Genomic DNA, 22,121 nt, shown 5'->3' with positions numbered 1-22,121 from the left:
GGGTCACACACACTTGAACACGCTCACAGTATGTCAGCAGAGGGGTGTGTGGAGCGGACTTGCCCTCTGTACTGTCTGCATTTGCAGGTCTCTAAGAGGCACCCAGCTGAGCAGGCTAAAAGCATGACTGCTGTGTGTTTGATTTGCCTGGCCTGTCCCGACCTGTCATGGTTCAGACTCCACTTGGCCCCTGATCCCCAGGTGACCTCTTCCTCACACCGGCCTGAGGCATTCTGGGTGTCCAGGCTTTAAGGTGTGAGAGCGGGTAGGCACAGACAGGGAGCCTAGGTGTGAAGAAGAGGTTAAGAGGTTGACGTAATCAGGGTGCTGGAAGGGAGAGTCTTAGTGTGTGCGTGTGTATGTTTACAATATGCACGTCCTTTCAGTTTCCCCCACCCCCAACTTCCATCTCCGGGGGGAACAATCCCTGCCTGTGTGAGCACCTGCAGGCCAGGCCAGCTCTGCCTTCTCTCCTTCCTCGCTCTCTGCGTCCTGGCAGCTTTCGTCCACCTGAGAACGCAAACTGCCAACGTAGGTGTTTTACAGGCCGTGGGCGTTGTGTGTGCTGAGGCTTTCTCTCTTCCACTGCTGCCAGGTCACCCTCACACTTTAAAAAAAACACTGACCACACACTGCAGGATCCAAGTCCTAGAACAAACACAAGTCTGAGTCAGAATCACTTTATGAACTCTGCTCAGGTTCACTTTGAGCAAAGGATAGTTTTGGCCCTTTTCTTTGGCTCGTGATCAGAACTACTGGAATGAAAAATTTCCCATATCTAGGAGTTACTGACAAGTTGTTTGCTTTTGGGAAATACTAGCCTGACTGAGCCCAAGAGGAGCCCTTCAGATCTGCTGCAGTGTTTGCATTTTGATTCTTGCACTCTTATAGAATAATATCTATGCTTTGGAATGTAATTTTCTAAAATCATGCCAACAGTCAGTGAGTGGCATTAGATAATTATACCAGTTTCCTGTAAAAGCTATCACTTTGTTTAGCATGTTATTATCTGGTATTGGAATGTGTCTCTCCCCAGCTTGTTTTAAGATACTGATATTCATTTCTAGAAAAGAAAAAAATCCCATCCTTATTGGCAGGAAAATAACAAACATATGTCTTGAGATTGAATGGCATGATAAGATGGATGCCGTGGTGTAAACTGCTGTTTTCATGCAAACGGACAACACATGGAAAACACCCTGTGGTCAGCTCAGCCTCCGCAGCACCAGTTATTTCTGTTATTTGGCAACACCGACCCTTTCAAAAGCAGCTTACACAACACAAATTGACTTGAGGTATGTGCTCATTTCTATTGTGCATGCATGTGTTTGTGTTGCCTGAGGTGCTGAGGTCTCAGCTCTCTGTGTAAGAGGATGAGGTGTTCGTAGCTGTCAGTCAGGTTAGGGTAAAGGCACGCTGTTTGAGCCTGGAGCTCTCCGTCCCGTCCATCAGCACAGGGAGACGGTCTCACCTGAGCTCAGCAGACCTGTCAGAGCACCAGGACAGCTCTGCTGTCCAAGTGGAAATGACAGGCCTCTGTGCTAATGGCCCAGCAGCTATCTGAAGTGAGTGACACCCACACACAGCTGCGAACAGGACCAGTCCCGAGGGAACAGAGGGTACGAAAGGTTAATGGAAGAGAGGAAGAGGAGAGGGGGTTCACCTGGATGGTATTACCTTTGGTTGCGGGGAGTTCTGAGGTCTTTTCTTTGCCAGACAGACAGAGAAATCTGAGGGCAGGATTTCTCCTCCTTTTAACATGCTGTGGTTATTGTATTCAAGTGCTTTGAAGCAAATCAGAAAAAAAGTCTTAATGGCTGAATTATCCCTTACAATGAAAGCTGGCACGGTAATTATCCACCAATGGTTTAGCATGGGAACAGAGTCATCGGGGTCAGTCAGGCTGGATGTACAGTGGGGTGTCAGCTTAATAAGGAGTCGGCGCTCAAAACAGCTCACAGACTGTCTGTGCCCTGTTCTGTGTGTGACTGCCCACCTTGTCTGAAACATGACACCAGCACACGCACACACACACACACACACACACACACACACACACACACACACACACACACACACACACACACACACACACACACACACTGACTGACATTGCCCCAGTCTTAACATGGTGTCAGCCTGCCATTCAGCCAGTATGTGAGCTGTAAGGAATGAGGCCACAGGTGCTGTGTAAGACTTATGGTTTGAGCTCCGCTAAGACATCAGACTTATACTGCCCACATAGACTTTTCAGTCTAAACCACAAGAAGTCAGCATTGTACTTAGTAGAAGTTTGGTTTTTGCCACTGGGGGTTTAATCTATGCTGTAGCTTTGGCCGTCTGGAACCTGTTATTTACTGGGTCTGGGGTGCAAACAGTTGTACAGGTTTATGGTCAGTGTCAATCAAACATTTCTGCTGTTGAATAAAGGCCTCTCTGATTTCCTTTTACACAGTGGGAAGTTGAGCGAGCAGTGCTTGATCAGCTGTTTTGAGCACTCACAGCTGCTCCCATTTTGTCTCTTGCCCTCATTGGTATCCCTTGGTACCTCCTCGCTCTCTATCAGCAGTTTGGCAGCTGTTGTTGCCTTGTTGTCACCCCCGTTGGCACCTTACAAGAGTTAGAGGAGACGGAGGGATGAAGGGAAAGGTAGTGAGAAGAAAGAGCCACCTGTGACTTCCCCCCTCTGTTCACGCATGACAGCGAGGTTTAATCTTCTCCATTATTGATTCCCAAAGCCAAATAATTGCAAAGCGATGGTGTTCAGCGGCCCCGCTCCTGCTGAGACGAGAATAGAACGATGATCTGATGATACATCGACATTGCAGTGTGTGTGTGTGTGTGTGTGTGTGTGTGTGTGTGTGTGTGTGTGTGTGTGTTGATGTGTATTACCCACATAGCGGGGACATAAATCTATATACACAGTTACATTTTGTGGTCAAACTGCAAGTCCCCATAATGCATATCATTACATTTTAGGATGAAGACTTGGGTTGAGGTCAGGCTTAGCTTTAGGTTATGGTTCAGATAGTCTCAAGGAACTGAATGTTAATACATGTAACGTCCCCAAAAGTGATGGAAACACGACTGCGTGTCTGTGTGTGTTTCCATCTCAGGCTGTTTTTGTAGGCCATGTCTCGGAGGAGGGCAGCTGTTGGCCGATGATTGGCACCCTGCTCCCCGTCTCCTTCCCCCTCACTTCCTGTCGTCAAACCAATAGCATTGCCAGCGAGTGATGGCCAATCCAATCAGGATTTTCAGGCCAATTAAACAAGCATGCTGTCAAGCCCTCTTCATGTAAAGATCTGTGCTCACCCCTGATTTTTGAGCACCACAGAAATTTGGCCTGTTATTTCATCGTCTTTGTTAGCTGTCAGGGGAGTGATCAAGCATCTATGGTAACGAGACTTTTGGTGATGTTTTCTCTCGCTTTCTCTGAAAAAGAGGCTGAACGCTGATCGATTGCTTGGCGCCACGGGAGGCTGCTCCACTCTTTCTGCTCCAAGTGACATCAACAGATCAATTGGAAACACACACACACACACACACACACACACACACACACACACACACACTCACTCCACGCCCCTCCTGGTCAAATACATGCACTCGCTTCACATATACCTCAGCAAGTCAAGGTCAAAGATAGGTTTGCTGCTTCCTCTTTTTGGTCTGTTCTTGTTCATCATAAAAAGAGTGTGTGTATGGTCTGTGTCATTTGTGCCCGCATGTTTGTGTTAGACAAAGTTTTCATATCCCATTAGTCCCAATAACAAGGGTAGCATACAGGAACAGAAACACAGACAAGCAGGGACCTCTGTCATTTCAGCCAGAGCGTGTCATTAAGTTCACTGCTCCTGTACTTACTGCAGGAAAATGGCAGGAAAGAAAAACTACTTGCCCTGAGCAACAGTGCTCTGCTGGATCTGCATTCAGTGCCATGTCATCAGCCACAGGAAGGGAACTCTGGGAAAAAATAACTGCATGTTTTTAGTAATGCTGTAGCTTGGATGGCAGTCTGGAGCTTAAGTGAATGCACATCTCGCTACTGTCTCTTGTTTTTAGGACTGAAGCAGGCACATTTCTTTATGCTTACCATGTGTGTTTGCTCATAGTACGCGCTGGTAATGTGCAAAAAAATGGTATTCCAGTGCAATATTGCCAGCCGGCCTGGAGTTTGTAGCAGCGTGTAATTCTCTCCAGCTGCAGTCCGCACACTGAGCAGGTAGTGGAGAGATCTGCTGCAGCTGCACTGACAAGCTATCAGCTCTCAGAGTAGCTGAAAGATTGAATAAAAGAACGGGCTTAAGTTGGCATTAGGTAGCACTTGATGGCAGCTTCTGCAGGATTTAACCACTGAGTTGCTGAAACAGGCGAGAGAGTGCTGCACGGGTATTTCCCAGGCTGTGTTTGGCATTTATCAAACAGCAGCCAACGCATTGGTAATCCAACACTGCTGAAGTCTGAACGGTGGGGTTCCGGAGAGAATTAGTGGTCATCAGAAATTTAAGGAATGCAGAAGTGTTTGGGGCACTACGTGAAGCAGAATCCGGTATGCAGAAGTGAAGACATATTGGTCGGCTCCGGTGTCCTACTCAGACCATAGTTATGTGTCACACCTTACACAGGCAGTCCCATTAATCATTAAAGGAAGAAGACACAAAACTGCCACTCCCACCGGTACTGCACACCTGAGAGAAAACACGACAAACTGCTGCCACACTGCACTGGACAACATCGATTGCTTGGTGATGACTGAGAAGAAGATCCTGCTTTTAGGCTGCAGTGTTTTAGAGCTTGGAAAGCTTCCTTATTCCACTCTATTATGAGTCAGAGGTACCAAGATAATAAAATATATGTAAAGTCTCAACAACATCTCAACCTTTGTGGTCATGAATATTGATATTCTCTGATTCTTATTTCATCTAAATATCATAGTGAGCAGGCAAGAGTAAATTACTGTGCTCCATATGGATACACAGCTGCCTTTTATGAGACCCAGCATTCCACTAAACAGCATTAGATTTAGTGTTGTGTTAAATATAATACACCAGAGACGGTGCAAATCTCCAGGCTGCATTCTGTTAGACAAATACACGCTGGTAAGTCTCCATAGCCGCAATTCAGCTGTAAATGTATCCTGCTATTTCAAGCTCTGTATTACTATAATTACACATTTGCTTTACACTGATTAATTGTCAGATTTCATGCCATACTGTAACACAAGTAATCCTAATAAAACGCTCAGTCATCTCATAGATAGAGCAGCTGCGACCCAAAGATTTCTAAACAACATAAATTGCACACATAATAATACAGTTCCATTTGAGGAGTTTGTCTTTCTTTGTTTACTATGCTGTTATTTAACTGTTCGTCTATCACTTCCGTCCTGGAAACCACAAGGATTCATTCAGGAGGAATTCATGAAGAGTTGCTTCACATATTTCAGTGGAAAGCTTCAGGTGCTTTTGCTGACACCTGTGGCTTCTGTAGAAGAGCTACCTTTAATAACATAAGTACCAAAAAGTTTCTTTCAAAATGTGCTTCATTATGAAAGGCTCACCCTCATAAGAAAAAGCTAAAACAGAGTGTTGTTGTTGCCGCAGGTTTAGTGGGCGGTGTTGTCAGAGATGTGTCAGCCAGCAGCTCATGCCAAATACACAGTAGTGGCAGTCCAACATCGTGGACAGATTCATTCATTTTGTGTCTTTTGATCAGCATCCCTGTCTCTGTTGTGAAGTTGAACTTTTAAGTAACAGACTCTATGGTATAACAGTGCTTTGTATTGTTTGCAGTTTTCAAGGTGTTTGAAGCAGTAATTTGTGTGATTGGTACTTTTGTTGTGAAGAAACATCCTACAGAGCATCAAAAAATGAATTATTTAAATAAGAATTATATTAGCCTCGACTTGAGACCGTCTTGGATTGAGCCGGTACAGGAGCAAAGACAGAGCTTTGGAGCTGTTTTACTGACTAACAGGCATTACTCATCCAGTTTACTCTTCACACAAACGCCTCCGGTTGCAGCAAGCAGATAACCTTGCAATGATGAAAAGAGCACAAAGGTGGAGGAGAGTCAACAGACACTGAAGAGGGAAGTTGTATTTATGGAAGTGGCGTGTTTGCGATGTGATGAACGCTGACACCTAGACACACACCTCATCCACAGTGAACAGGTCAAAGTGACACTCGGCCGTGCTGTAAATGGCACCGTATGACAACGCCCAGCCTGCAGACATGTACAGACCTGCAGACAGGACGAGCTTCTCTTATTCCTCTAATTCTGTCTCTGGCAGCTGATGGACATTCAAATTCCTCGAGCTGTTGTCCCTTGGTTAGACGGTCTGTCCTGACTGTCAGGTTTCACAGCTGCAAGAATGACACTGCCTTCAGCCACAATGGGAAATACCCAAAAAACCTAAAAAAAAAGTAGATGACAGAGGGACAGGAATTTTTAGATCCAGATGACTGATATCTTGCTTTAAGGGGGTAAAAAACATAATAAAGATGTAATGTATTACTACATTATTGGTCTGCATCCCATGTATGTAATAAGTGCTGGTGAATATTGCTATTTTCCTCTGTTCAGCTTCTTGTGGTGATTCATTTTTATATTGAATAAGCTAAAGAATCAAATGTGTCCCTGAAATAGCTTTTCCTTCATTTCGCCACTGCATAAAGCATAAAGTAGCTCTGTGCCACTTGATTTCTATATCGAATAAAAAACTGATTTTATTTTCAAGGAGCGGCTGAATCTGTGACAAAACATATTTACTTCTAAAGTCTAATCTCAGAAGTAGGAGCTTAAAGGGAGCACTTGAAAGCAGCAGCAGAACTCTTTCTGTGTATCTGCATCGGTGGGGGATTAAGGTGCCTTTCAGGACTTTCATTTCCACTTTTTTATACTAAATCACTGTCAGTCACCTTCAAGAGATACGAGAGTTATTCCATATACAGCTAGATGAGTGCATTTGGGTTGTTGTTTTTTTTTTCTAAAAAAAAAGGATCAAATGGGCCGCTGAGTGTTTGGTATCCCACAGCCGGATGCAGAGCCTCACAGGCGTTCTACAGGGGAAACTAGTGTTTCATAGGGAAATGCATCTGCACGGGCTCAGTGAATATCAATCACAACACACACATAAGCACACTCAACATAGGTGTGTCTGCATCTCCTTCTGATGGGCTATTCACAGTGGCATTGAATCATAGGGGGTGAGTCATCCCAGGAGGTTTTGTTCTCCTGGCCAATCAAAGCCAGAGCTGGATGTCCGCTGTTTCTAGCCTCCCTGTGTGCGGCAGAAGAATAGTGTGTGGCCTCCACTGCACCTTATTTATTTTAGGTCCAACATCAGACTGCCGAACTGTTCAACGAAGAAGAAGAAATCAAACCAACTAATTTAGATTCATTTTTACAGTTTAATGCTTCAATGGTAAACTGCTTCATCACCAACTCACCATGAGACATGCTTCATAAGGTGCAAAAGGTGCCACGAATGATAAAGGATAATAAAGGATGATGGTGATGATAAAGGATGATAAATGATGAAGTCAGGACTCACTGGCATTTTCTATTCTACTTATAACTGCAGACTTAATGGCTTATTGTTAATTGAGAAACATTAACTTGCGAAATGTCAAGCATTGTTCCACTTAACATTAGGAGACTTTTAAATATCAGTCAGTGAGGCTCAGTGTATTGAACCATCAGGCTGACAAACAATGTCCCAAGCCACTAGCTTCCTCAACACACGTCTTTGTTGTGGCTTATCCGGGGCTTCATCCACATCGGACACAAACAGCATGATTCACCTGTGTTTGACATCACACTGACAGCACAGTAATGTTACACTTAAATACCTGACTGCGGTGTCTCCAGTACACCTGTTATTGTGTCTGCTTTCAGAGTTCTCACACAGCCATTGTCCTCGTGTGGAATGTGTTAAGACTCTGGTAATTGAAGTAATTTGCACGCTGAGAAACTGTGAGAAATATGCACAGCATCTTCTTTGGAACATCAGAACCAGTTTGGCACTCCTACCTACGACTGAAGTGAGAATCCACGTCCGCTTTGTGGGCCAATTTTGAGTTTATTCGCTGGACTGCTGTTATCTATTCTGTCAGAAGTATACAAAGAGTTCAAGAATCTTTGAGCTTTTCGCTTTAAGTCCTGACTACAAAGAGACTGAAATAGATAAGGAAGAAAATGATTAATTCATCCACTCTGTAGAGGCTTTAAAATACAAAACCACTTCTACTAGACTGGCCTCAAAGGGGTCCCTGTATTCAGATGAGGCGACATTGATAAATGACCTTTATTGTTCAAACAACTCAGTAAGGTTACAGTGAATCATCTCCATATTTTCCGTGTGGCCCTTTGCAGCACTGTTGTCAGTATCCATAATAATTTAGTCACAGATGTCCTTGCCATTAATGAAACGCACACCTTGTGCAACTTATGCAGCTGGTGTGGATTTAGAGGAGGGAGTTATGAGATAAACAATGGTTTTAATGGAGAGGAGTGTCTTTGTTCAGCAAATAGTGGAGAATATGTCACATAAGCCTCATGATAAAGGCAGGATGTCAGACAGAGCTGATACTGGAGGGTTTGTTTAACTTATTCTCCTGCCTATGGTTGAGTCACTTCCCTCAGATATAGTCTGTCTATGTAATGTCGTCATTACCACTGATAGCTATCCTAATTACATGCTAGCAGTGTAAACTGTAATTATCAGATTAAAAGTAATTCCTTCAAGAATACATCCTGCCTTATAGAAAAAGCCATTATTACATTATCTCTGCATTTATTTTGTCCTCTTCTCCTTATCTAATCTGTCAAATATCAAATTCTTCGATATAAGCAGAGTCGTTTGGCATCAATTGGAGCTCAACGGTGAAAGGAAATTCTGCTTCTGCTACCCTGAAAATGCAGCTCGAGTCAGTCACTGTCTGAAGAAGTAGTCAAAGCTGACCATTGTTCTATAAATGAGGTTATGAAAACTTCTCCTGCCCTTTGGCCTGCAGTGTAATCATCCACAGAGTGCATCTGCTCCAAACATTAGCTCCTTGCTGCGAGGGCTTTCCTGCTCAATATTTGTTACACATGCACTTTATGTATGAGAGATTGCTATCTTTGGCCAGGCCTTATCTCTGGTGGCACTGTGGAAATCACACAAACATCACACAGGACACAATGGTGGTCAGCGCAGGAATGTAACTTGAGAGGAGAAACAGCATTTTACACATGTTTTATATTCAAGAGCTGTTTACTGTATGCCAATCAAACCGTTCCAGTCATTATATCTACCTGTTCAACGGGGTCATTTAAAGTGTGTTAGACCACACAAATTGGACATATCCTCTGCAAATTGAGTTATGAATAATTAAGTTTTTCCTATTAATTCTCACTGCCTGCACTGAGAGTTTGGGTGTGACCTGGCATCTGAATACTTATTGTTAGTCATGGTTTGTTTGTCCTTCCTGAAATGTCTTGGAATAGACTGAACACATTTATTTTCTTGACATTGAGTCTATGCTCACTAATCTGGCCAAACATGTCTTACACACTCTGCACTGCCCACTATGCTGCATGTGTAACATTCAGCAATCATGTGATGCCTTTCCAGACATTTTACCTTTTAAACAAATCCCATATATAACATTTTTTCTGGAAAACATATGGTGTCCCTCATAATGAGCTGCACTGAGAGGATGGAATTATTATTTCCAAGCATGACAGATTTCTTTATTTGGGCCCTTGTAAGTTTGCAGTCAAAGAAGACTGACAGGAGAACAGTGTGATCGTTTTAAAGACAGTCTTTGTAGTGACAGAGCATTTCCTGGGGCCAGATGAGCCTGGTGCATCTGACCTCAGTGACAGTGTGTGTTTTATATAATGCAGATTATTCCTACTGTATGTCAACGCTGGATTAATTAGAAAATGACACCGTGAAAGTTTCCTGTTTTTTGTAGACTGAAAAGAACCAGGTGTGTCCTCAGTGAATCCATATAATACTGCATATTATGCGTTGTAATCCTTAAAGCAGCATGTTTTATTGGCAGTTCTTTGCAATGCGGAGAAATGTCTTTTTGTTATTCTAAGCAAAGGCCTGTTTCAGATGTTGTATTCTCTTGTAGGTCTACAATTTAGGTCAAAGAGAACAAGGCAACCAGATCTCAATCTTAAGAGCACAGTCGGGTTGTCAGCGCTGTCTCCGATTATACAGAATTTGATGAGAGAAAATGCAGTAATGTTGAAACTAATGCACCCTGATTCTGCAGAAGGGTGTACCAGCTTTTGCTTAAAATAAACCACCTGACAATATTCCCCTATGCCTCATGTCAAGTAAACAAAGCATCTATTTGTAACTTGAGTATGATGGTAGTTTGTCATCTTATTATTCTGTCAGATCAAAGCAGCTTCTTGAGAAAATGTTTATCTGACACATGTGCTTTGTTGAGTCACTCAACTGAAGGGAATGTTGCTCCCAAATATGCTTGTGCATACTTTTACTAAATTGAAACTAAGAATGGTATTATAGACACTGGTTGTTGCCAAGTTCTGTAGCAAGAAGCTGATCTTATCTCTTTCTCCTTAGTACAGTGGCTTCTTTGCTTACAATGAACATAAAATCACTCAAAATATGCAAGATATTAAACCAGTGTAAACACAAGGCACCTTTCCCCAGTGCAAGAAAGCAAGGTTAATAAGCAGCAAGGTTAGCGCTAAATAAATGCAATCACACTGTCAAGACCTGCTGCATTCCCATGTGCTGACACTGCTAAGAGGTGATAATGGGCCGCAAAGAAAATGGTGTAGCTTATCAAAAAAATCACAGAATTACATGAAATAAGACACAGAGAGAGTTGGTGATGTGTGGTCCTGCTAATGATTTAAAATAGGCCAGTTAATGATGTGTGGATATGTATTTTTGACAAGCTGAGTAATGATCTCCAGGCCCCTACCCATGTGGAACCAGCTGGTGGTGGGTGATTGTGAACCTCTCCCTCATCTTATCTTCACTGTGCACTGCAGAACACCCTGCTCTGTGTGTGTGTGTGTGTGTGTGTGTGTGTGTGTGTGTGTGTGTGCGTGCGTGCGTGCGTGCGTGCGTGCGTGCGTGCGTGCGTGCGTGCGTGTGCATGGTCTTCTCCAGCAGTGCTGTGGCTACTGGGTGAGCTGGCAAAGCTCTTGAGAGAGCCGGACCTGCATTGAACAGTCATTACAGTCATTTAGCATTATACAATAGACCTGCTGCACTTAGCCACATAAATGCTTGCAATGGAGGCTGCAGACAGAGAGAGAAGGAGAGAAGAGCAGGCAACAAGAGGGAGAAACAGAAGAGGAGAGCAGTGACAACAGCAGAGGGAAAATGTACTGTAGGGAAGAGGTGGGTGAGACTCATTATCTGTAATGAGCAGATAAAGTAATCCCAGCCCCTGTGAAAACCCAAACTGTGACTGATTCATTCATTAATAGTAATTCAAATTAGATTTAAATTAGATTTTAAATTGCATTTCACCTTCTGAAATGGGACTTTTTTTTTTTTCCTCAAAATGACACAGCGAGCTCACACTGGAGGCTGCCTGTACCAGAATAGGTGTTAGTTGGATAACATATCAGTGAAACAAAATTAAGTTAAGTTTAGCCAACAGTTTTGATATTAGATCTATTAATATATCAGTTTAATATTAATTGACATCAGTAAGATTATTTCCCAAAGAGGTGAGTCTTTCTGAAGCAAAGCTACCTGCCCCAAACAATAATATTGGTAAACATTCTTCAGGAAGTGTTTTTGAGAAATGATAATCATTTTTGCCTTTGTAGTGGTGTGATTTTTTTAAAAAATTGTTAGAAAATGAGGCCCTGTTATGGAATTTGTTGAATAACAAAATGTGGTACGACATTTCCTTAAGCAATGTGATGATGTGGTGCAGAATATCTATTGTTTGCAGCTTTATAAGAATGAGTGTACTGTCAGCAGCACTCTTAATCTGAAAAGTATATTGTTTTTTCAGAAGATCAAACATCACAGCACCAATATCAAAACCAGTCTGCACATAACACTAACAGCAAAAGAAAAGAAAAGAAAAGAAAAGAAAAGAAAAGAAAAGAAAAGAAAAGAAAAGAAAAGAAAAGAAAAGAAGACATATCTGTAGCAAAGTAATGTAACAGGATTGCTTTACACTGCACATGCAACTCTTGCCCCAAAGTAGGGTTACAAGAGGACATTTTTTCTTTTTTTATATCATGAAATAATATCACATGTGCAAAACTACAGTTATGCTATAATCTGATTATGTGTTGGTTGGCCTCAGCAGCTGTGGGACTGTGCTGCCCGTGTCTTATATAACAGCCCCCTCCTCTCCTCTCTTCTCTCTCTCATCTCCTTTCCTCTCTCTTCTGTATGTTTATGCTGATGATCTGTCAAAACACTCCAGCCTGTCTCCCCAGCTCCCCTCGCTGCTGTCAAGAGTAACATCTCTGCCCTTTCTCCTCTGCAAAGACACAAAACTCGCTTTGAGAGCATTAAAAATTCAGGTCTGTTTGGGTTGGTCGTCCTCATAAATATTGACTAAAAGCTCTGAGAATGAGGGCCTAGTTGTCCACTCAGCAGTGGGGCAATTAGGGGAACACATTCTAAAGTACTTATGTTCCTTTCACTAGGATGTAGCGTTGGTTGTAAGAATTTAAGGTGGAGGAATGATCTATGTCCACACAGCCGCCTAACGCTAACCTCTCAATTTGTGCTGGCATGTTGGTATGTATTGCTATTAATTGCCTCGTAGCTGCTCAGTTTGATTGAAATTCCATCCCTGATACGTAAAACCTTGACACGTTTTTCTCCTCCACCACCTTTGTTGATTTGTTTGATTTAATAGACTGACAGCATATAATCCTCTCCCTGCCTTGCTTCTTTTAAGAGCCACTGTATTTGGCTGCATTCCAATCTTCCAATCCTAGCTTTTCCAACGATCCTTCCTACTGTGGGGCGATACATTTGTCCAACTCTCCTCCCCTCTCTTGTTACAAATTGAATCCTTTACAACCGACACCACCTTTCACAGTGACATTTCCTGGTGCTGGATCATCTGTATTTAATATTCTTTTGCCAGGTTTCTTGTTGCAAGTGTAGGTGAGGTATAATGGAATCCTAATTGGTTGGAGTTGGACAGACGTGTCCTCTGGCAGTCCTTCACTCTGGCCGACTGGTATCGCCCAGTCGATCTGGATAGGTTGTGGCTTAATAAGTGGCTCTGAAAGCTGAAATACATGGCTCAGTCCAGCTGGAATTCCTGGATTTTTACAGCAAAGTGCAATGAAATGACATGTTACTGTAAATAGCAATGCAGTGAAGCACTAACAGAAATATGTCTACATCAGAAACATTTTCTGTCACCACATCCAAAGTGACATTTCCTCTTTTTTTTCCTTCCACAGTCTTCATCTGCAGCTTCATGGTAGCAGCTCCCATCTTTGGTTACCTGGGCGACCGCTTCAACAGAAAGGTCATCCTGAGCTGTGGCATTTTCTTCTGGTCCATTGTTACTCTGTTGAGCTCCTTCATCAGTAAAGAGGTACGACACCGCATACGCTCTGATGGAAAAGGTAGAACAATGACAGCACAAGAGCTCCAGTGTTATTCTATTAGGCTGCCGTCCCCGTAATATAGTCTACAGCCACGAGCTAATTGTTCTGTTACGGTCTGGATATGCTTGATGTTAAAGCTAGTGAAATGAAATGATATGCTCATTAAGTCAGACACCCGCGTTGCCTTTGTGGACTTTCTTTATGTCTCCCTCCCTCTCTCCCAGTCTCTCTCTCACTGGCTACCAGCCAATCAACTAATGAAGGCTCATGCCTCAGACTTGTCTCAATTACAATGCTTTGGAAGATAAGACTCTCCTGTTTCACTGCCCCTTGACAAGAGGATCTAGATCTGATATCTCCAAAAGCCCCTGTGTGCAGGGCAGAGCTGGATGCATTAAATAATAACATTATTCTTGGGGCGATGATATGGAAGAGGGGTGCCCCGCTGAGAGTAGTCATCACATTACAGTAAAGGGTCTATATATGTTATGTTATACAGTCATGATGGACAGTTGTAATAAAAGGCACAGACTCACAACCTGAAGTTGCTCAGCTGCAGGGATATGTGGCATTAAAAGCTGTGTTCGTTAAATTTATGCATCATGCAGCATGGAGCCCCGCAGTGTCGTCTCTCCAGTGAGTAGGCCAGTACTCTGCCGAAGCTCTTCAGCCAGGAGCTGTGAAAGGGAGTGACAGCTCAGAGATGCTGATGGTCTCAGGAGGGCGTCCTTTGACTTTAGTCCCCCATAGACATGTCTGCTGGGAGACAAGATGGCAGCCATTTGCCCAAGCAGGAAATACATTCAAGCTGCATATGGCTGAACTGAAATTAAGGCCCTCTTCCCCTTTGACAAATGCCACAAAGGCTGCTGACTGCTGATGAGGAGATGAGGGGTGATCCTCAGCACCCGCAGTCCTTTGCCACAAACTTTAACTTCACCCTCAAGACATGTTCCTGAATGTGCCAATCAAATGAGACAAGAGTAGATGTCGCTTATGTAATAGCTCCACAGCGCTGTCGCCTTGAGAGATGAAAGACATGACATGTAGTGAAATGTTAATGACCACTTACAACTGAGTCCTATCATTACGCATTTAAGACACTCTGGGGCATTTTGGAAGGATTTGGAGCAGATATGGAATTCAGATCTTATGTAACAGAAATTTGCCGCTGCCATAAAGTGAAATTGCACCCTTTTTTCTGCGTGACCACAACAGATTATCGTCATAAAATGATCACTCGTAGGTCATTTGAAATTTGAAACACATTAGCGGCAGTCTATTTATAATTTCATCCAGTGGAAAGCATGACTCATTTTAATCACTGCCAACCCATGAATATAAAGAGGGTGAGAGAAGGATAATGACCGTCGAACTACTGTTGTAATAAAGCCTGGTTACATTAGGACAATTTAATTTTTTTATTGTTGTCATACAGAAGCGCTGAGAGGTGAGTGAGAATAAAATTTCTGGTGATCCATTTTCAAACTCTGATTTAAATAGTTGTCCCCTGAGTTTATGACTTAAGAACAGGTGAAAAAAAATGTGAACCTGTGGTAACATTGTGAGAGAGTCTTTTAACCTAAACCATGATCTTTTCCTAAAGGTTACCAAGTACTTTTTTTGCTTAACCTAATATATAATATAATAAAATATAATAAAAATAGCATGACCTATTAGTCTAACGCTAGTGTCTCTATAAAACCGTTAATACTAGAAAAATATTAACTATTAGACAGATTTTGCCCTCTATAGTCAAAGTCACTAGCACTGATGTCATTGTGAGCAATTTTACCATGCTAACATTAGCATTAGCTCAAAGCACTGCCATGTGCATACATAGCCTCCCAGAGCCGTTAGCATGGCTATAGACTCTTAGTCTTGTTTGTTTCAAAACAGTCGATAAAAGTAGATTTTCCATAACCTCTGTGATCTCTTTAATCTTCTTAAAATGTTCAGTCTGCTTTTACAGTTTCTAAACTTCATTTCTGTGGCGCTTTCCTGGCATTGCTCCTTTTTGTAGTTGTCACAGCTACTAGCATTTCTGTTCCAAGTGGCGATAACAGTCTGGTGACCACACAAACAGAAAGAACTGCCATCATGATCCCACTAAACAGTGGGCCATTAAAAGAAGAAAATAGACTGACTCTAAATCACAGAGACATACAGCAGTGAAAGCTCAGCTGTGATCAATCATAAACACAGCGGCTCATATATAACACAAAAGAAGAAGAAAACAGTTGAAGGCAAATGTAAACACATAGAACTGAAAATAATATGGGTGAGTGCCACAGCAGGCACAGTTTTAAGTATAATCTTACAGTGAGGTGCGTGTGTGGTGTAGTCTCCAAAGGATGTTTGATGGTTGTGTGTATGACCTCATGACACGATGTCACATCCACCAGCATGAAGCCTGGATTGACAGCTGAGAGCTGGGGTCAGCGCAGGGATCACCTTCCACCATCTTCACCCTGCTTCTGCTACCTACAGCACCCTCATTAATCTCTTTTCATTGCAGACAAACCTTACAGCATGTGACCTTCCACTCCCACACAACACCACAGTCTGACATTAATAGGGGCCACAATGTGCTGCCATATGTTTAGAGTGGAAATAGAAAAAAAAAATCCTCCATAACATAACGGAATGTGAATGTAAGAAAAGCTAATAGGGACTGAAATCCTTTCAGTAGATATATATCACCATCAACCAATGTTAAGTCATTGCAACATTAACAAGATGCACAAGTTGTACATGCAACTAATTTCACTCATAGGACTAACAGACAGTACGCAAATGAGTGGCCATTATTTGCAGTTTGCATCATTCCTGTGTGGGGGAACCAGATTTCTGTGCAGCTTCACAAGCAGACACGGGAGTCTGTATCCAGTCAGTAGTAGTTGCCATGGAAACAGTTAACAATCCAGCTGCCTACACAGGTGCCCCCGCCAGCGTGCATGCGCCCATTAAAGCCTTTAAAGTATTCATCCTTTTATTTATCAGTTTATTACATCTGATGGAAGATAATAGGCCACGGTAATTTAATATAGCAAGATTAAACATATTGAAATGCTGACGTGATGTTATTTCACAGTTTCATTTAATAGAATTTATCTGGTTGTTAAAGATAACCTCCTCCAACGTTTTGGACCATACGCAAAATCATTTCAACTTTGAAGTCAGCCTGGTCGTCGTTGTGTTTATGTGTTGTGGAGAGATGCTACAGTAATGTGGGAGTGAGCTGAGTGGGAATATCAGCACATACTTGCGATGTGTGTGACGTGTGTAATTCTTTGCCCAAACCTCTATGTCAGTTTTAGGAGTGTCTGCCTCTGATTATCTGGCAGATAGACATATCAGGAAACACATGTGACTTTTCATTTAAGTGTTGAATCAGCGCTGAATCTGTAAACTTTAGAGCTTAACAGCTAATAATTGCATCTTGTACAGTATGTGTGTTGTGAGCCTGGTTGTAATGACGACATAGACATTTACAGACCTGATACAGAGTCAGTACCCGCAGTACTGAAGGTAGCGTTGGACTGTTTTCTGCTCTAATGAAGTTGGTGAGAAAACCAAAGATAATAGGGGAGCCATTTGGTTGACAATGTGCTCTGGCAGACAGTTTCCCTTGGATCTCGATAATGAATCCCCTATATCTTCTCTCTGTGTGTCTTTCTTTTTCTCTCTCTGCAGTACTACTGGCTGTTCGTGCTCTCCAGGGGACTGGTGGGTATCGGAGAGTCCAGCTACTCCTCCATCTCTCCCACCATCATAGGAGACTTGTTCACTAATAACAGCCGTACCATGATGCTCTCTGTCTTCTACCTGGCCATCCCTCTGGGAAGGTAAGATCCAGACAGATCCTGTATTGTTGAAGCAGACAGAGGGACACAAGGTATATGATCAATTTTGGGTGTTAAATATGATATTGGTAATGATTTCATCTAATCCAACTGGGTCTTCACAAGTTCAGTCCAAAAGTACAAAGCAATCAGGAGTATTAGCATGGATAATTGAATCATCCTCACATAGAGAAAGTCAAACTCACTCCTGGCTTTTGTTTTTTGTCGGAAGTAGCCACACAAAGGGCTCAGCCTCTCTGCAGAACTTACAATTGGCTGCATGAAGCTTAAAGGAGGGTGGGAGGCTTTTTGGAGATGTGGCAAGGGGTTGTGGAGGTAGGAGGTATTATTTAGATCAAATCTGCAGCCTTTTCAGTTCATTCAATCAGAAAAAGGGCCACAGGGAGAAAACAAACAAAGACAAGTAATAAAAGATGAATGTGCCGGTGGATGCGCCACAGGAACCACTTGAGGTTTATCGTTATGTACAGTGCTTAACAGCATGTGCCTGAGCTGCCGCATGCTGCGCTGCTTTCCAGCTCCTGCATGCAGAATCACACACAAGGAAATGCTAATTTGCTGCAGTCTCTCCAACACTATAAACATACATGTGCAGCATGCCATGTACGTTTATTGTTGCAGAGCAAACCACAGCGATGAATGGTGATATAGCTCATTTAGTTTCCTAATCATATGAGTTTTTAATGGCAGATTGGAGACAGTTGGACAAATGAGGGAAGGAAAGCCTGAACTGGAGTGTTATGAGCTTCCAAAATGTTTGGGTCACAGTAAACTGCCCAGCAACACAGACAATAGAAGGTAAAAGAGCGGGCCTCAGAAAAGAGCAGTCAAACATCCTATCCAGCCTCCCACTTGTTTGTCTTTTCTGAGGTTGTTATGACCGTTTCCAGGAAATGACCTCAGGAATTAGACCGGATTCACAGGAAATGGATTCCCCTGCCCTCCTTTTTCCCCCCATAATTTTTAAACTTGGCCCCACAGATAGGTTTCTGTGCAACACCGGCGTTTGATGTGAGCGTATTTTTCATGCTCGAGTTTTATTGTTGGTGTTGAACTTTCCAAACACTCTCTGGGTGGACTCTGATAAGATTAGCTGTTAGTCACTCACTGGAAATATCATATGCTGTCTGAGCCTGTTTATACTGCACTGTTATTTTTGGAGAACTAATCATGGAAGCACAACCATGGACTGTTTCCCCCTTTGCTCTGAGTGCATAAGTGCATAAGTGCGTGTGTGTGTGTGTGTGTGTGTGTGTGTGTGTGTGTGTGTGTGTGTGTGTGTGTGTGTGTGTGTGTGTGTGTGTGTGTGTAAAACCAGTTAAACATGTTTTGGCCCTTCAGCAGCAAATGCTGATAAGAACCTTCTGTACAAGTCGATGACTGCATTTGATCATCAATCTTTTGCTCTAGTCTGCTATTCCAAAGGAAAACAGCTCTTAGCCACACTCTCTCACACGCAGACAAACAGGAGCAAAGAACTCTATTCAGGAAGTCTGACTGACTCCTACTGACTAATTCTAGTGAAGAATGTAGGGATAGCTAATTGTTGCAGATCTAGTTCAGGTCATGGTGATCACTAACAAATATCAAAAAGGTTAGTCAGCTCTTTATTTACTAGAGCATTTCTGTGTTCAAGATAATGCTCACATACTTAAGTATCAGCCACTCACACCTTTACAGTCTGAATCCTCTTTGTTCTTTAAGTGCTGATGCTATCTTGCAGCAGAGGCTTATCACAGCATAGGGGCCACTTCATCTGATCTGATATGATCCAGCAACATTTACCTCAAAGCACTTCACTGTTTTTCCCCTTTATGTCACAAAAAACACCCTTAAAGCCAAACAAAGGGGTTAGGATGAAATTTGATTACACTGTGACAACATACAGCCCTCAGCCATTCAACTATGTTAGTACTGTGCTGTGTTAGCTCATGGGTGGTCACTTTGCACCTGTATTTTGTGGCAATATGTACAAATCACACATCCACAAATAGACCAACTTGCCATGTTGCTACCAGTGCTTTGATCAGTTACGCTGTCATGAGCTCTCCATGTCAACTATCCAAACACTTTAATCACACTACAAACAGCATGTGTGCAGTGTAGGCGTAAGCTTAAGCGTTGAACATGACAGACTCAGCTAACTCAGGACACTGACTCATATACTTAATATATAACTTGCACTGATAGACCTCAGTGGAGCAGGTTCAGAGTAATATATGTGATGTTTTGTGATGCTAATATGCAGCTTTTCTCTCTGCAGTGGGTTGGGTTACATCCTAGGCTCCAGCGCCAAGGTGGCTGCAGGAGACTGGCACTGGGCACTGAGGGTAAGGGCATCATCATCAACATCCTCTAACACAAACATGCACACAAAGACAGATGAGGAGCCCCTCCTGCAGGGCAGGATGGGAAGGTCTGTGATGGATCTGGGGTCAGAGGGGTCAGTGGTGGCAGAACCACTGGGGACAGACAAGGCTGAACAGGCGGTCCAGGCCCTGACATTGCAGAGAAGTGACAGATCAGGGAGAGCTAAAGGCTGGACAACTCTCACACACGTCCACATCAGTGGCAGCTCAGCCTTCAGCCTCCTGCAGAACCATATCTAAAAATGTTTCTAAAAGTTTTAACATCAAACTCACTCAGCATCTAACATTTTGTGTGTGGTTCAGGGAAAGTGGGTTTCTATTAAAGATCAAGGCCGATGTTAGATTTCTCAGTTGCTGTAAACAAATTTCTCTTTCATTACACTTAACCCAAGGAGGTCGTCTCCAGTGAAGCAGGATCAGTGTCGGCCTCACTGAACCAACAAGGTGTCAGTGCATCCCCAGCTTGTGTATAGTGCCTTTCTCAGTGAAGAAGCTTAATGAAACATAGCACAAGGTTTCATCTTTGGCTGCAGACCTTGTGGAGAGGTTGCAGGAGATACATTTTGGCACAGCAGGAGGCAATACTAAATGCATGATACAGGTCCTTTAAGGAGTGCTAGTTGTGTGGTGGATTGTGTTTATTAAACAAGGGAGAACAATGGAAAGTGCATGGGGGGAAAATGACAACATCCAAGCCCTGATAAGCATTTGACATGAAAATGGTGTTCATCCAAAGCAAAAATCACCTGAAATAAACGAAAATGTGTAGCAGAGTCGGCAGTAAGCCTCTTTGCAGGGCAGTGGTAGAGAGGAGAACAGGGTTTCAGTTTGGCCTGGCACACATTTCTTACTATGTGTTGGCTCCCAAGATGCCCTAAATGTGCTCCAAGAGCATTAAGCAGGATCCCTTTCAATTAAAGGCTAATTTCAAATTCATCTGTAGAAACTGGCTGAGACATTCTGCCTTAAAAATTCTTACTGGACTGTTTCTTTTGCAGTAGCACACTTACTGTGTACTTATGAGCAGACGCAGGTATTAAATCAGGAGCATAAATCACTGTTGTCACAGCACTTTTTTTAAAGGGAGTACTTGAGACAAAACATTCAGAAGTGAACAGCTCTATAAGGCATACCAGCAGTAATGGAGAGGACCAATGAAAGGTCTAACAGGACACCACAGGAGCCGCTGACTTCAGGGTCTGCTTTTAAAATCCTTGAAACGAACGATGACCCGCCTCCTCTTACAAGCCGCCTGACATTTAAAGGAAGACATTAAACATTCTCTCACATGTGGTGGTGGAAGAGATTCCTGGACATGACAGCTCGCAGGGTTTGAGGAAACAGGATGTCCATTTTTTCGCGGCTTGGTGAAGCATTAAAAAAAAACACAAAGAGCAGGGCAGTTTGTTCCACGGTAGCCACAATGACATTCCAATAAAACAATCTCAGAGCCAATTAATCACCGGTGTGGCATGCAGAGGAAAACAAATACCAAGACATGAAACAGGTTCAGTGCAGCAGTATCCTGCTTTAAGGAAAAAACAGCGCAGCGCTTCCGTTTGTTTTTGCCCAATGTGTTCCAGCTACCTTCCCTGTTTAGCAAAAATGTGGATGATAAGAAGGAACAGGGGGACGCAAAGAAATGAGGTGCGAGAGAGGGCAGTAGTTAATTTGTTTGATTGCCAGCATTGCCATACAGGAAATGTGTAATGGACCCTGTGGGAGTCAAGGTCAAAGGTCACAGATTGCCGGTGTCTCGTAGAATAAGAATAATTCTGCAGGGACTTGAGTGCAAAAAGACCCTCATATTTATTTTCTTGAAATGAGCTGTGTGTGCTCCATTAAGTTGCCTCTCCCTAAAGGCACATTATATGATTCTGATGCAAATGTGAATCCAGTTAAGTTGCTCCACTCGAGCAGAAGAAGACTGGGAGAAGACACAATATAGGAAAGGAAATTATCAGGGTTGGTGTAATCCTCACACCTTTGAGACCATAACCACCGTGCTGAGCTGCATTATCAGCCACATTATGAGCCACATCACACTCAGAATTACTCCCTCAATGAAAAACTCGAGGACACACTCGCACACACACATATACATGCCTGCACACACACGCGTCACAGTACCACAGTGCTTATGCATATAAATGGGCTGCAAAATATAATATGATGAATTTCCCCTGACAGATGAAATTGGTTTTGCTTTTGTGAGCAATTTGTATTACTCGAACAAATCCTCTCCCACACATCCCATCCTGCCTTTTGTCTTTGTTTCCCCCACACAGACACACACATG

General features: G+C 42.9%; 1 protein-coding gene across 2 annotated transcripts in view; it reads left to right on the top strand.

Annotated features, from left to right (window-relative positions):
- spns2 (SPNS lysolipid transporter 2, sphingosine-1-phosphate) overlaps positions 1-22,121 on the top strand; it is a 59,314-nt gene that overhangs the window by 19,633 nt on the left and 17,560 nt on the right. For both annotated transcript variants that reach the window (XM_070983094.1, XM_070983093.1), the window contains exons 3-5: positions 13,438-13,574; positions 17,284-17,435; positions 19,717-19,783. In XM_070983094.1, the coding sequence (XP_070839195.1) occupies positions 13,438-13,574; positions 17,284-17,435; positions 19,717-19,783 (356 nt within the window). The remainder of the gene's footprint in view (positions 1-13,437; positions 13,575-17,283; positions 17,436-19,716; positions 19,784-22,121) is intronic.

This window comes from Chaetodon trifascialis, chromosome 16 (assembly GCF_039877785.1).
Source record: "Chaetodon trifascialis isolate fChaTrf1 chromosome 16, fChaTrf1.hap1, whole genome shotgun sequence".
Lineage (NCBI taxonomy): Eukaryota > Metazoa > Chordata > Actinopteri > Chaetodontiformes > Chaetodontidae > Chaetodon > Chaetodon trifascialis.
The sequence above is the reverse complement of the archived record's forward strand: the minus strand, read 5'-3'. Positions and strand labels throughout refer to the sequence as shown.